The 16167-nt window shown below is 51.6% G+C and overlaps 1 protein-coding gene across 2 annotated transcripts in view; it reads left to right on the top strand.

Annotated features, from left to right (window-relative positions):
- EMILIN2 (elastin microfibril interfacer 2) overlaps positions 1-16167 on the top strand; it is a 51763-nt gene that overhangs the window by 34391 nt on the left and 1205 nt on the right. Inside the window, exons 5-7 of one of the 2 annotated variants that reach the window (XM_043558402.1) lie at positions 12031-12444; positions 13041-13073; positions 13631-13759. In XM_043558402.1, coding sequence (XP_043414337.1) covers positions 12031-12444; positions 13041-13073; positions 13631-13759 — 576 coding nt within the window. Of the gene's footprint in view, positions 1-12030; positions 12445-13040; positions 16153-16167 lie in introns of both variants that reach the window. The other variant, XR_006293950.1, reaches the window with a different exon arrangement.

The raw sequence follows: 16167 nt of genomic DNA, 5'->3' as shown, positions 1-16167 counted from the left end.
AAGCAGGGAGGGAAAGTGTGAGTTCACACTTAATGAGCACTTTCTGGGGACCAGCACTGGGCTAGTTCCCTCAGGCCATGTCATAGAGCCCCACAACAACCTCTGCTTTCCCAAGGGGAAGTGTACCCAGGGGCACACATCTAGGGAGTGGCAGGGCCAGAACAAGAACCCTGGGTGGGCTGCATCCAAGAATTGTCTTCCAGTCTAGCACACATCTCCTTCGTGTGTCCGAGAGTTGAATGCAGACTTACTGGTTCCAAAAGGACTTGTTGAGGGCCAGCTGTATGCCCAGAAGGACCCTACTTCCTGACCTGCCCTCTCCCTGTTTTCTCCTCTCCTCCCCTTTGGGCTTTTATCACCTTTTCCACCTTGCTCAGCTCCAGGTGACAAAGACCGCCAACACTGAGCTGAGATGTCATGGCCTGGAGTGAGCCTGTAGGGTTTTATGTCCAAGCTGAGTCATAAAACCCAAGGAGCGGAGGGCTGAAACATGAGGGGCAGTTGAGCACGGGCCTGGCTGGGGAGAGTCATGGTCAGGTCCCCGGGAAGCTGGAGGATCTGAAGTAGTCAGGTGGGAAAATGCTTTGGGTGTTCTCAGAGAAAAGGAGTTTGTAGATAAGGAGGTACCCAGGCCAGCCAGGACCAGGAAGCTGGCCTCCACCCCAGTGCTGGGCCCACTACACCACACTGTTCATAAGCCTCCCCTCCTCCCAGGCCCACACAGCTCCTGTATCTCTGGAATGTTGAGTAAAGGTCACAACACTGTGTGTGTTCATAGAATGATTGTCCCTTGTGGTGACAGTGCTGTCTGGACTGTGTTTTATAATAACAGATTGAATCAGATATTTCCAGTTGATTTGCAATTCCCAGGCAGTATGGGAAGCTGTGTTAACTCTTTCACACTTTGTCTGCTGAAGTAGGAGTTGGAGGTGAATGTCTTTAAAGAGAATGTAGCTTCTAAAAGATTATCCTTTTGGAATGAATTCATTGCTGTGAATGTAGAATGTGTGGCCTTTCAAGAATTCCATTGATTGTAAAGAGCCAAAAATAAACCAGCAGAGCCTTCTCTGTCCTTATACAGTGTCAAGGTCTAGGAGATCTGCAGCCTGAGAAGCAGAGGTCTAGGGGGGAATCTGGAGTTAAGGTCACAGTGAAAGCCATACACTGACCAGTTAAAAGTCAACAGAGCATTTACTGAGCACCTGCTGTGTGCAAGGCTCTGTGAGAAGCATGGAGATGAGTAGCATGATCCCTAACCTCAAGGCATTTTCAACCACAGTGGTAAAGAGACACAGGTCTGCAGAAGGAATGAATGCAATAGTATGTAAATGTCCAGCGAGTGGTGTAGGGGTTTGTTCTTTCCGTTCATAAGGTCTTACTGAGCCCCTATTATGTGGTAGTTAATGAGCTATGTGTGTGGATTATGTGGATGACAATGCATGTGACAATAACAGTCTGGGGACAAACAAGCTGACAAAGGGATGGTCATGGGCATGGGGTGTGCACAGGCATACTGGGTGTGTGGAGAAGCGCTTATGGCCACTGTGGAAGTCAGGGAGGGCTCCTTGGAGGAGAGAGCCCCTGAGCTAAGCCTTCGGGGTTGAGGAAATTGAGAGTTCAGAGGCTGGAGGAGTGAAGAGCGAGGTGGAGTGAGAAGAGAAACTTCTGGAAGGAGGTGTTACTGGAGCTAATAATTGAGGGTTGTGTATGGGCCCAGAAAAAGCAGGAGGGTTGGTATGAAGGGGCCGTTATCTATTGTCATGTAACAACCTGCCCCAAATCTTGGTGGCTTAAAACAACAAAGATGTATTATTTTCCACTATTCTGTGCATCAGGAGCTCATCAGGGCTTGGCTTAGCTTGGCGTGGTGGTTCTTTTGCTCCATTTGGCATCAGCCTGAGTCACTCAGCTGTAATCAGCTGGCAGTTGGGCCTGGCCGGGCTGGAAGGTCAGGAAGGCTTTCGTCACATGTCTGGCCCCTCAGGCCTCCTCCTTGCGGCCATTCTCTGTCTTTCTCTCTCTCCGTGTGGCTGACTTGGGCTTCTTCACAGCATGGTGGTCTCAGGTTAGTCAGACTTACTACATGGTGACTGGCTCATAAAGGAAACTGGAAACCGCTAGCCCCTTCCAGGCTGGGCGCTGAGCTGCCGTGGCATTCCTTCTGTCACATTTTCTTGGTCAAAGCAAGTCAGCTCTGGAAGGGGGATATGGTTTCTATGTGTTGGGAGGAAAGGAATATTAATGACAGTTACCATATCTCCCTTGGTGAAAAAAGGCCCAGGGAAGAGGATGCATAACGTAGGTTTGGACCAGTGACCAGATTGATGGCCCGGGGCTGCAAACTCTGGTGTTTCTCCTCAGTGCACCACCCTGTTCTCAGATGCTGTTCTTTTCTTTGGAAACATCCCTAAGGGGGCCTGAATTATCCAGGAGACAGCTAGTGGGTGCAGAAGGGGCTTCAGCTGATGCTCAAGAGATCTCTTGAGTATTTTATCTCCCTCCCATTACTGAAAATGTTCTTCCCTGGGTTTTAAAAGGGACTCTTGAAACTATTTGCAAATGTTGGCTTTTTTTTTTTTTTTTTTTTTTTTTTTTTTTTTTTTTTTTTTGGATAAAAGGTCCATGGCTTTCATCTAGGTCTCAGAGAGGTGCCTAACGTCCAAAAGGTGAAGAATCTTCACTCACCTTCTCACCTTCAGCTCAGTAAAGTGGGTGTGATGCCAGTCTCCCAGCCCCCCTCCATCCTACCCATTCATTCCTATCTATGCTTTCAACTGAGCCGTGTGCTAGTGCTGCAGTGCCGGCCCTCGTGAATGTCACTCTAGCGGGACGACAGACTGCACAGCCAAGCTAAATGCTGATCGGATTTCGGCTAGTGATCAGTTTGCGAGAAAAGACACAACAGAGCAAGTTCATGGAGAACAGGAGACGGTGGTGTATTTTAGGTGAATGGTCAGGGAGGGTTGCTCAGTGGAGGTGACTTCGTTGCAGGGCTTTGCAGAGATCTGTGGGAAGTGGTCCAAGCAGTGGGAACAGCATGTTCAAAGTCCCTGAGGCAGTAATGAGTTTGTCCTGTTTGAAAAACGCATAATGTATATGAACAAGGGGAGGGTGGGAAGTCCTGGGCATTGAAGTTAGGAAGGAACCAGGTCATGTAGGATTTTATAGGCTATGGTAAAGGGTCTGAATTTTAAGTATGATGAGAAACAATCAGAGGATTTTAATTTTTTTTTAATGTTTATTTTTGAGAGAGAGAGACACAGAGTGCAAGCGGGGGAGGGGCAGAGAGAGAGGGAGACACAGAATCTGAAACTGGCTAGAGCTGGAGGCAGGGCTTGAACTCAAGAGCCTCAGGATTATGACCTGAGCCGAAGTTGGTCGCTTAACTGACTGAGCCACCCAGGCACCCCCCCCCCGCCCCTTTTTTTTCCAATGTTGATCAGAGGATTTTGAGCCAGGAAGTGCTTATTATTTCTCAGCTTTGCCATCCTAGCTACTTCCATGCTTTCTCTGGGACTTCGGGCAAGTTATTTATCTACCTAATTACCTCACTTTCTGCATCTGTTACTTGGAAATAATAATGACGCTGGTCTCAAAAAGTTTGTTTAAAGAGGATTAATACTCATAAAGAGTGGAGTATTAAATAGTGCCTGGCCCCTCGTATTTATTCAATCAGTATTACCTATTATTTTAATCCTCTGACCCCTATAATGTTTAATCTGCTCATGGCTGCACTTTTCTCCCTTTTTCTTCCTACAAACCCCCAGGCATCCAGCCTCAAAGGAGTCAGAGCAGCCTGTCCACACAGCAGACATGGAAGGAGACCCCCCTGGGTGTCCGGTTCCTGGCTGCTCTGTGGAATGCTCTAGATAGCCAGTGGGGGTTTTCTCACTTTCCCTTTCTTTTTCTTTAAATTGGGGGGCAGGTAGAAAGTGTAAAAAGCCTAGAAATCTCCCCTCCCTGGCATTCAGGATTCACATTCAAATGCTTTTGTTGACAAGAGGCTCAGCACTGGGGTACCTGGGCAGTTCAGTCAGTTAAGTGTCCAACTTCGGCTCAGGTCCTGATCTCACGGTTCGTGAGTCCGAGCAATACACCAAGCTCTCTGCTGTCAGTACAGAGCCTGCTTCAGATCCTCTGTCCCCCTTTCTCTCCCCCTCTCCCACTCACGCTCACTCTCTCTCTCTAAAAAATAAACATTAAAAAAAAAAAAGAGCTCAGCACTTGGGGATAAGTTAGGTTCCAAATGACAAGGTGGTTCTTAAGTCCTTTGTCCTTCTGTCTGATGTGGCCATAACGGTTTGGCTGTCTGCCTGGGCACGCTCACTCTTATTTTCAGGCTGTGCTTCTGGCCAGCACCCCCTCCATTTCCCTTGGTCAGCATCTTGTGGGGCAGGAGTTCCTCTGTGGTGGGCAGCTCCAGGGTCTGCTCCCTGCATGAGTGACAGGTGTCTTTTCCTGCCTGAGCCTGAGGACTGCCCTGGCCTGTAACGAGCGTTGTCAGCAAGGCTGTGGCTGGCTGCCCTCTCTGACAGCCGGCACATCCCAGCCTTCTTGTGTGACACAGACGCTGAGCCCTGGCCGGACTCCAGCATTTCTGCTTACAGTAGGAGAGAGGGGACTTCCTGGTGTTGAAACACCTGGGGCTCCCGCTGGGTGGAGATGATGGGCAGAGGAATATTTCTGTGCATCAGGGAAGCTCTCTTTCCCTACGTCACTGTTCCAAGAAGGGACATGCCTGCCTAGATGCCATGATGTTGTTTCAACAGACTCTAGTGACAGGAGTATCACTTCCTTTTTCAAATGCGCCCCCCCCGCCCCCCCGCTCTTCTGCTCAAGTCTGAGGGCTGTTTCTCTTATAACTTGAATTATACTAAGCACAACATTTCATTTAGTTTTGTTAGAGATTTAGGAATCCCATCTTTATCAAGTTGCTTAATTCAAGCTATGCTACAAAAATGAAAAAGCATGGATTTTCTAAATATTTAACCATAAAACCTGGCCAGGGGAAGAGTGGCCTGATGCCACAGTCATGCCCTCAACTTGAAATCGGCTGGGTTTGGGCCAGTTTAGGTCCAAGATGGCATGATGGACCAAGTCAGGGTTTTAGAAATATCTAACGCCTAAAATAAACTGCATATACTCAGACCATCCTGACCCTTGCAATGTGCTCCCTTACACCCTGCGGGCATCTGGGGTTCGTAATGCCTTTTGGTGGGGGTAAGTTGCGGCTGCCTTTCTGCATCTTAACCATTGAATTTAGAACCATGGTATTCTCAGGGCTGAGGTGTCCCACAGCTGCATGCAAAAATCCTCTGGGAGTTTAGAAAAATAAGAACTCCTGGGCTCACTCAGGAGATTCCTGCTCAACAGGGATGAGGTGAGACCCAGGAACTTGCAATTAAATTTGTTATTAAAACAAAACAACCCCCCCTAGCTCTGGTCCCAGAAGAAGAAGGAAGGCCACCTCAAAGGCAGCAGGATATAACCACCCAGGGAGAACTGTGCCCAAAAGAAGGGGAGAAACAAGGAGGAAAGAAGAGGAGAGAGAAGGAAAGCCATGACTTGGACACCGCACCAGCAACAAACGTGGACAGCGTGTGTGCTAGTTCACCTGGGGACTCTGTTGTAGTTGTTGAGACATGCTCTAGTCTTGACTATGCAGCTTTGTGGTAGGTCTTAAAACCTGGGAGTGTAGACCCTGTGCGCTTCCGCAGAAATTTTAGAATCAGGTTGTGAAATTCTACAACAAAAAAACTCCCAAGCGATGCTGAGGCTCAGCTAGGTGAGAACCCCTGCCCACCCAACCCTGAGATTCTGTGATTGCAGATTCCTTCCCACTTCAGATGTATTTGTACAGGTGTCTGTATCTCCGTGTTCTCTAGGTTGTACTTTTCAGAAATGCAGAGCCGTTTTCGCTGTTTAGCTCGATTCCGGGGCTGCTCACGTGGTCACGTGGGGACTCATTGTCCCCTCTGTGGTGTAAGCAACACAGCCCTCCTCATAGGCGCTGAGGCCTTCTTTCCTTCCAGCCCAAACCACAACAGCTTCCGGGTCACCATTTGCTCCGAGTAGAATCATTCCCGCGAAGACCTGGTTTCCCTTCAGGTGTGGTCAGAACAAGTCCGGTTTTCTGTAGGTTGACTCCTCAGGCCAGAGCACACCTGTGGCCCTCCACGGCCTTCCCCCTCCCCTCCGCCGCCCTTGCCCTTGCACCTCAGTCTTTCTGCGGGGAGCAGGAGCAGCCGCTTCCTCCAGGCAGCCCCATTCTCATGGGCGTGCAGTGTGGCGGTCTACCGGCTTTGCCCGACGCATGTCGGCGTTTGGAAGGATTTTTGTAGAAATCCCGTCTTGATGGCATCCGGGAAGGAGGTCGCGTTGTTGCCGGCTGTGGCCTGCAGGTGCACCCCGGCTTCCCGGGAGATCGGATGCCCCCTCAGCCGGACTTGGCGCCTGCGCCGTGTGTCCCCGTTAGGGATGAGCACCCGAGCCCTCGCTCTGTCTCGCTGGCACCCAGTTCTGCCTGGTTGACGAGAGGGCGCCGTGGAGCTGCCCGTTTAATGGACGGGGTGGATGAGGTAGGAGGGGTCAGTGGCTTTTGCACGGCCGGGGTCCCGGGCACAGCCTCTGACAGCCGGGGTCACCGTCTGTCCCCCGGCCTCTGGCAGTGTAACAAGACCCCACCACGCTGCCAGGCACACCTAAGGGCCCTCATGCTTGCAGTTTACTTTCTCGTGGCCGCCGGCCTCCCTTCAGGCTTCCCTGACAGGAGGCAGAGACAGCCTGTCAGGGGAGCCAGACACACGTTCTTAGCAGCTCAAGGATTAGGGCGGATTTTCTTCGGCAGGTCTTTGTTGCAGTGAAGTCGAAATTGGCTTTTAGTAAGATGGACTCTAGAGGAGAAGCAGTGGCCTTCCCTCCCCGGTCCCTCTCCGTCTTCGGGGAGAAGGCTGTGGCCCTGCCTGAGGCCACACGGGCGCATCAGGACTGGAGCCTGGGGCAGGTTCCCGGACCCGAGGCAGCACCCGTGGGGCCGCGCCGTCCCTTCCTGCGTGAGCCTCACGCCTTAACCACAAGGGCAGCAACTCTGGGCTCTCCGGGAGAACGCGGTTCAAATGGTCATTCTCTGAATTGGAAACACATGTTGAGTTCAGAAAGCCATCCGCTGCCAGGAGTGATCTTTCCAGAATGAGCAAAATGCTGTCCAGTCTGTGTTACAGCTTTGTAACAAATGCGTATACATTGGAAACACCTGGCATGAGATGGGGGAGCAGGGGCTGGGGGAAATGACTGCACCCAGGGCAGCATTGCCGTGAGGTGACAGGTTGTCTGGGAGCAGTCAGTTGCCCCCAGCCAGGCATGGGTGTGCTCGCCATGGAGATGGGGGGTGGGGGGCGGGGATATTTGGCCCAAGGGAAATATTCGTTCATTCTTTTCCTTCTGCCTTCCAGTGCGTGTGATAAACCTGAGTGTTGAGGGAGTGATGGACATAAAAGAGCCTTCACCATCTCTGTGTACCAGCATTACCCTATTTGGCCCCAGAATGACAATGATTTTTTGGCAGAATTAGGATGCCTAAGGTAATGGCTGGTAAGGTGTGGCCCATGATGCCTGCCCTCCTTCCAGCCTTCATTCATTCACCACACCCTTAAATGTTGGCAATGTCGTGTACCAGGCCCTATGCCAAACCCTGGGGACAAAAGATCATTAAAATGTGTCCTCAACTGCTCATCATCCAGCATGACAGGAACAATAGTAAAAAATTGAAAGAGCCCTCCGAGGCTCAAAGGGCCTCAAGGTTCAGAGGCAGGATTATTCAAGCTCTATTGGGCTAATCCACGATGGCTTCCCTGAGTGGGTGGTCTCTGAACCGGGACTGAAGTGAGGGTGCTGGAAGAGGCTGTTTTAGGCAGCGTAAACACTGAAAGCAAAGGCGTGTGGCCAGGGAAGCTCAGAGGAGGGCTGGGCACCAGTGAGGACACTGAGGGTGCAGGAGAAGGTGGAGCAGGTGGCGGGGACTCAGGATGTCAGAGGAGATTCGATTGGATTTTATAAGCATTGGAAGACGATTGCAGATTTTTGAGGAGTGAGGGAGGGAGAGTGAATGAATATGACAGCGCCTGGGTGGGGGGGGTCCGGGAGAACAGCGGTGGCTTTCAGAGGAAGAGCGGTGGTTTGGAGGGTGCGGTAGGAACAGGTAAGAAAGTAAGGACCAGTGTGAGGGGCTTGTACTTTGCCGACTGCAGTCCATTGAGGACGGAGGGGACGTGTTTACTTTTAAATTTTGGATGGAGACCCATACACTTGGACTAAAGGGCAGGAGCCGTGGGGGCAAGGAAAGAGGCCCGAGGGAGTGGATGGGGCAGCCCCCAGAGGGAAGACAGGCCAGCTGGGAGGAAGGGCTCTGAGCCAGGGGCTCCCTGTGAGGAGGAGGGAAGGGAGGACCCACCCAGAGTGCAGGCAGCTCAGGGAGGGTCTTCTGCAAGTACGTTTTATAAAATATAAAATAGTACAGAGAGATTTATAATAAAACCAGGCCCTGGCCCCCCCGTCCCTGGCACTTCTAGCTCCCCAGAGGCAGCCACGTGCAATTCTTTTGGCTGTTTTCCCCTGATATTTACCTCTAGGTTTCTAAATTCATGTATTACTTTTAGATTTCTCTATATACAGATATTATATATGTAGTATTTAGACATTATATATATCATGTAGCAGCTGTAGGCATTAGTTTATATATTAGGCTTGCTTATATCTCCCCTGCTTCCTCTCCTCCCCACCTCCCACTAGAATTTACCACAATAGCCAGTATTTATGCTGTTATCAATAGCCAATCAGTCGCCAATATTTATGCTGTTATGAGCTAAATAGCTCAGTACAGCTGAATATGATTGTTGCTTTTTGTTTTGCTTTTCTTTGAATTAGTAGTAGTGTATTATTTGCTAGATTTTGTGTATCTATTATGGATTCCTCTTACCCTAGGATACCCTCTCAATATAATTTTCTATACCATAAAAAGTATCAGATCATTTTTTGTTTTTTGAATTCATGAGCTCCCTTCTGGAGTTCTCTTTTTGCTCCAATCTGGACTGTTTATTCTCTGGACTTGCTAAAGGACTTCAATTTGAAACTTCTTTCACTACCATCCTAGAAATTTCTTGAACCTCTCTCCTGTCTTGAAATTTTTTTTTTTTTAATGTTTCTTTTTTGTATGGTTTACTTGTTTCAGTGGAGTATGTTTTCTAAGCTTTTTAAGAAAAGGGGCCTGAGGGGTGCCTGGGTGGTTCAGTCAGTTAAGCATCTGACTCTTGGTTTTGGCTCAGGTCATGATCTAGCGGTTTGTGAGTTTGAGCCCCATATCGGGCTCTGTGCTGTCAGCACAGAGCCTGCTTGGGATTCTCTCCCTCCCTCTCTCTCTGCCCCTGCTTACTTTTACTCTCTCAAAATAAATAGACTTAAAAAGGGTGGGGGGCGATCGTTTATTTGTTTTTTTTTTTTAATATTGCATGTCTGAAAATACCTATTCTTGAATCATAATTGACATTTTGGTTGGGTATAGAATTCGAGGTTAACAATTTCTCCCTCAAAATTTGAAGACCTTGTTCTTTTGTCTTCTAGTTTCTAGTACTGTTGTTGACAAACCTGATGATGCCTTTTGGATTTGAAGTCACACTTTAATTTTTTTTCCCTGAAAGCTTGTAGGATCTCCCCTTTTCCTCAGTGCTTGGACTAGATCTTGGTTTAGGTCTTTTATTCAATAATTTTGCTGAAATAAAATGGTGTGTATGTGTGAGAATTTGATAATTCTTGCCTTACCACCTCAGCATCCTATGTCCCAGTTTTTCTGATTTTTTTTTCAGGAAAGATTTCTTATTGTTTCCTTCCTGATGTCCATCATTTTGTCTTGTCCTACCTTTTTTTTTTTTTTTAAGTTCTTTCTTTCTCATTTTCTCCTTCCTTCCTCTCTGTCCCTGTCTCCATCCCTTTCTTTCTTTGAGACAGTGCAAGTGGGGGAGAGAGAGAGAGAGAGCAAGAGAGAGAATCCCAAGCAGGCTCTGCACTCAGGGTTTAAACCCCCAAAGCTGTGAGGTCATGACCTGAGCTGAAACCAAGAGTTGACCGCTTAACTGATTGAGCCATCCAGGTACCCCATGTCTTCCTGTCCTACCTTCTGAAAGATTTCCTTGCTTTTATCTACCAACTCTTTCATTGTATTTGCTTATTTTTGGTAAGAATATTTTTATCAGCAAAGGCTCATCCTTATTCTCTGATTATGTCTTTTTAAAAAATGTTTTGAGAGAGAACATGTGGGCACACATGTGAATGGGGGAGGGGAAGAAAGGGAGACGGAGGATCCAAAGCAGGTTCTGCACTGACAGCAGAGAGCCTGATGCTCAACTGAGACACACGGGTGCCTCTGATTATGCCTTTCTTATACCAATGTATTCTTGCATCTTGGACTGTGTCTTCTGTTTGAGGGTTTTACCTCTTTATTTTGTTGCATTGTGTGTTTCCTCAGAGTTCCTTTTCATTGGTACGTTGGTTGGCCTGTTTTGGTCTTTCTTATCAGAGGTTTTCTGTACATCAAGTGATCTTGACTATGGTTCACATTTAAAGGTGAGGCACTGGATAAGATTTTATGCTGGTGGGTTTCTTACAGGGTCATTTTGAAGATTCTCCCTATCCCCAACCTAAGCTATAAATAAGTAGGTGTCCTGGGTGTGAGCAGGAAAAGGGGGCTAGGAGCTTCTTGATTCAATGCGTAGACTTCGCGTTTCCATGTTCTCATACTCCTGTCCTCCACTGTGGCTGGTGTCCACATGTCTTTAGTCCACCTGCCTTAGTTTCTGTCTAACCCAGCCCTTCTCAGTGGTGGTTCTGAAGAGAATTACAGCCTGATGCTATTCCACGGAACCACATGAATTCTCTTCTCTGCATCTAGATGTTAGCTCTGTATTATCTTTGGGACGACTGAGGAAGTGGTGAATCATTCTCAGTAGGGCTGAAGTCTCTCATGGAGCACTGGTCAGGAAAGGCTGCTTGAGAAATAGCCTCCCTTGGGGGCCAGAGGTGGGTGAGCAACCTGGCTCTGTGGCGGAAGGGGAGGGGAACATGTGTTTGATTATTGTAGTTACCTTAGCGAGTTTCAAAACTAGACAGTGGGTCAAAATGCAATCACTGATTTTGCCTGGACATTAATTATATAGCTTTGGAACTTGGGCACACTGCAGGTACCACACAGACTGAAGAGTTGGGTGGGCCCTCAGGAAGCCTTCGTGGAAGCCTGGTTCCAGGAATGTATTCATAGGAGGAAGGGGCAGCCACTTCCTCCTGGCTGTGTCACAGTGCCCTCCCATGAGGGCAGGGAAATGTGAATCAGAAACTTCCTCCCGTGGAAATCCCCTTAGTTGGTGATAAGGCTGTGGCAAGAGGCGCTGGGTGTTTCTGTGCCTGCTGCTGAGGTGGCTTAAGCACCCTAATACCAGCTGGGGTCACTGTGGCATGTGCTGCTCTCGGCAGGGTCCCAGCTTGTGAAGCCACCCACAGTGACCCCAACACTAGCTGGTTTGGGAGAACATTTGTTGGTTGGGCTCAGCAGGTCCCTTTCAGTAATTTGTGATATATCCAGGGTATCATCATGTGGTGAAATCAGAAGTTTTGGTGCTGGGGCCAAGAATGGTGCTGTTTTGGAGAGCATGACTACTGTGTAGAAAGGAAGGCTGAAAATCTCCCCCCACTCCACCCCTGTGCAGGGGGTCCCCATGGCTCTTCTTATCGGCTCCTGGGTGACCCAAGGTCAGCTTGACCTGTGGCCCCCTTCTGAAGCCATGAGGCATGCTGCCCACACTGTGGTGGCTGCTCTGTGCTGGCCCAAGGCAGTGCCCGTGACTCTTGATGCTTTGGGGACAGCTACCAAGCCCACATCTTCACAGGGGGCCCAGCCCATCGAGTCTCACAGAGGCGCCTATGGCTGAGCAGTCAAGTCTGAGGTTTTTAATCCTGCATATTTCTCTCCATTTTCCAAATGCCCAGCGGAGGAGCCCTCAGAAGCACCGCAGCCCCCACCGCGAGGGAAGGCCCCACAGGTGCCTGGAAGGCCCTCCCACCCAGGGCCAGTGGAGGCCCCCACGGAGGCCTCTCATCCCAAGCCAACCCCTCTGCCGAGGCCAAGTGCTCCCCCGCTTCCTGAGGAGCCTGGAAAACGTCTGCCCACAGGCCAGCAGCCTGTCCTACCCAAGAGACCCCTGCAGCCACTGCCCCCACCAGCATGGCCACGCTGGACGGGGCTGCCCTTCCTGCCTGGCTCCACTGGGGTTATTATGGAGACTGGAGAGGCCGGGCCTCCAGGGAGGATGGGCGTGTCAGGGCGGGGCCTGCCCCAAGGAGTGGATGGCCAGACGGGGCAGGGACCCATCCCCAGCGCCGAGGGCTTTGCGGGAGCACCAGGTAAGGGCCCTGCGGCTGGACACCTCCAAGTGGCGGGGGTGACACTAGATGGAGGGGCAGCCTGAGCCTTAGGGGGTCTGCTGCAGGGTCTTTCCGGGTGCGAGTTCCAAAATCCTCGAAGCACCACGGCTGCCAGGCAGGCAGGGTCAATGCTGGGAACACAAGGAGACACCTTTGCCCTCAGCCGTTCTCTTCCTTTGGTCCTGCTCACCCACCCCAAGCTGCAGAGATCACAGGGCTCCCCCCACAAACATGCCTTTCCCAGGAGGATACGCATTAGGGATGTTTATACTCCTTGGGGCTGTGCATTTGCCTGTCCATCCATGCTTCCACCCCCTCCCATGCATCCATCAAACACTCATCCAGCCTCACTTTCTTCTCGGATCCCCCCAGCCAGCTTGCCCTGACGGACCTTCTCTGCTCTGTGAGAGGGGGCTAGTGAGGAAGCAGGCACAGTGGGGGTACAGCTGTGCCCGTTTCTGGGAGGGCAGCTTGGGAGGGGCGCTCTTGCTCTAGGTCTAAAGGAGAACAGTGGGAGGAGCCGGGAGAAACAGAGGGGCTCCTGTTTGATGTCCCACTCCCATTTTGTTTTTCAGGATACCCCAGCTCACCTCCTGTGGCCTCCCCAGGTACGTCTGCTGGAAGACCTTGGTGGGAGGCTGGTTCTCCTCGGTGGCCTCTGCCCTCCCCTGCGTGTCCGGCCTCCTCCCTCTGAGCTATTAGCGTGGGTGGAGGCCCGGCCCAGCTCTTTTGTGCCCACCAGCCGAGCGACAGACCTCTGCTGACGGGACTCAGGCCCCCACCAAGATTTGCTCCTCAGAGAGGGTCTGAGTCATGCCTGAGACTAGGGCTTTTCCCTCACACATCTTCCCAGCCCATGGAGTTGGTGGTGAGGCTCACTGGCTGGGTCTCTGCCTGGTGTGGCTGTGCCTAGCTTCCTGTTCCCCACTCCCTGCCTGCCACGAGCCCCCGACACACACACACAGTGTCACACGGTCTCACATGTCCACTCCCAGACAGTGCTTGTCCTGCTGCTCACCGTCCCCACCCCCAAACTGACGAGGACCGGCCTGGCCCTGTGTCCCACAGTGCTTTGCCACCTTAAGGCCAAACAGCACCGTGAGGCTGCCTCTCCAGACTGGCGCAACCTGACCCCTGTGAATACTTCATGTCCTCTCTGCTCCAGGGACTCCAGCGCCTTCTCTGGTGTCTTTCTCTGCGGGGCTCACCCAGAAGCCTTTCCCCAGCGATGGGGGTGTCGTCCTCTTTAACAAAGTGCTGGTAAATGACGGGGATGTGTACAACCCCGACACTGGTGAGTTCTGAGGCGGTGCACGGTCTCCACATGCCAGCGGGCCCCCTGTCCTGTGTGCGGGGTGGGGACGCCACGCCCAAGGTGCCTGAGCAGCTGTGGGTGCCTGAGGGACCAGTTGGCCCCTGTTGCTCCTCCCCTGATTTGTGGAGTTTTAGGTGAAGAAGTTTGCAGCTGCCAGGCTGCGGGGTGGGTGGGTGAATGTGCAGTGACCTTTTCTAGTCATGAGAGCAGCATACCAGTCCTTGGCACTGTTGTTAGGCTCTGCCCACCACTGATTGCACCCTGGCCCCTCCCTGCTGTCCTCCAAGCCCCGGGGAGATCTTCTTCCTAAGCATCTATTGTCCCAACACCCTGGGACAGGATGGGGGAGAGCCCACCCCTGCCCTGCCTCCTTCAGTGGCTTGTGGCTCATTAACAGAGCCAAAAAGGGTGACAGCACTCCTTCCAGAAGGGACCGGACCCGGTTGCGGGGTCTCCTGCTCTGGAATAGAACTGCTTTAGCTGTGGGCCTGGGTCCTGCCTGCAGCATCTGTCTTGTCGCCCAGATTATCAGTACGACAACGGAGGTCACCCTGGCTTCCTCCTTCCCGCCACACCTGTGCCTGGGCTTCTGTCCATCTTTGTCCCTGGGGACTGAAGTGAGAGCCTTCCTTCCTGAAAGGCCAGACATGGGCATCTTTTCTCCTCTATAAGGGGAAGGTGTGTCAGGGCCCCACTTCCTGGAGGGAAGCACAGCTCCAGGTGTGGCTGGGGCAGGGTAAAGCAGGACCCAGGGGCTTGTGCCGAGGGCCCAGTCACCTTTCCTGAGTAGCTCACAAAGCTGGGGAGGCCCATCTCTGATCACATCAAGTGCCAGCATGCTGCGGTGCCCACAGCAGTCCTCCCTGAGGAAATGCACAGGTGTGAGGGCAGGAGGAGGTCAGGAAGGTTACAAGGAGGCGGATGGAACAGAGTTCCTTGGCAGGCAGAGATTATAGGCCTCACTCTCGTGTTTGTCCTGCCCGGCCGTCCTGCCATCTAGCTAAATCCCACTGTTCCTAGGACAAGGCTTAGGTTTTAGTGAGCATAAAAGTTACCTACGGAACTTGGGAAAGGAACTCGGGGTCCTCCAGGCCAACTGGAGTCAAGCTCAGGACTCTACTGTTCTCCAGGCTGAGGTGTGGGAAGAGCCTTTGCTTTCAGAGACTTTCACTTTCTCCACAAGCTCAGGTTCCCCCTGGGGCCCTCACCCCATGCTGCCTGGGTGGTGGGGACAGCTTGTCCACCCTGACGGGTCAGGTGACGTTTGCAAGCAGAGATGGTGACTGACATTTCTTTCACATTCTGGGTGACCTCGAGTGAGGCCTCCCCACAGGCAGTCTCTAAGCGGCGTAGGAGGCCGTGCGTTCTGGTGCCTCAGGAAGACTTGTGGAGCTTTATATTACTTGTCATTAAAAGCTGGGGAAGGGAGCAGCAGGGCCTGGCAGTTTCTGACCATTTTTCAGGGCAGTCCACGAGATTCCTTCTCGGCTCCTGGGCCCTCCATTCTGTCACTTTTGGCCTGTGGTCGGGGTCCGTGCCTAGCCCTCCCCACAGCCTATGGGAAGTGGCTGCTCCCACCAACGTTTGGTGTAGGCTCCGACCCTTGTGGCTTTGGGGCATCTACAGTTGCTGCTTTGTAAATGGGTCTATCTACCAACCCATGTACCCTTCCTCATGCCATCCCCCTCCCTCCAACCACCACCTCCCCTGCCTCCCCATGCTCAGAACCTGTGGGGCCACTGGCTCAGTGAATGCCTGCTTATTTTTGGCCACAAATGGATGCCACCTGTATACTGATCCCGTGCAGGGAGACTGGCTCTTCCAAGTGAGGAGGGCTGGCTGTGGCCTCTCCCTGGGTTAGTGACAAACTTTATGGGTTCTTTTTGCTCTTGCCTCCTCAGGAGGCAACTCAGGCATTTTGTGGATGTTGTGCCCAGCACACAGGTTGTGAGGCTTATTCTAAGTTGGCCCTGGGGTGCTCTCAATGATGGAGGAAACTCCCAAAATGCAACCAGGATCTGGGCAGCTGCTGCTTCCCCACTAAACCTTGGGTGAGGTAGGAGCAGACCCTGCGTCTTCATACCTGCGCCATGCACATAGCACTACTGAAGCTGGTGTGTACCCCATCGCCAGGAATGTTAAAGCAGCTGAACTCTCTTCCAGCAAGGGTGGGTGGTCCTCTCCGTGCTCACCGCATGACAGCATAGGGAAGGTTATTCTGACGGCTGCTCCGGGCGTAGGTGAGAGTTCTAGTCATCAGAGCACATCCTGGGGGTTTTGTCCTCTCCTGGATGTTCCAAGCAGAAGACAGGGGGTGTCACAGTGAGGACTGGACCAGCTAAGGGGTCTGTCATTGGGTGGGTGGAGGGCAGGTGCAAGTATAGAAA

The sequence above is a fragment of the Prionailurus bengalensis genome, chromosome D3 (genome assembly GCF_016509475.1).
Source record: "Prionailurus bengalensis isolate Pbe53 chromosome D3, Fcat_Pben_1.1_paternal_pri, whole genome shotgun sequence".
Classification (NCBI taxonomy): Eukaryota; Metazoa; Chordata; class Mammalia; order Carnivora; family Felidae; genus Prionailurus; species Prionailurus bengalensis.
Note: the sequence above shows the minus strand (reverse complement) of the source record. Positions and strands in the feature narration are given on the sequence as shown.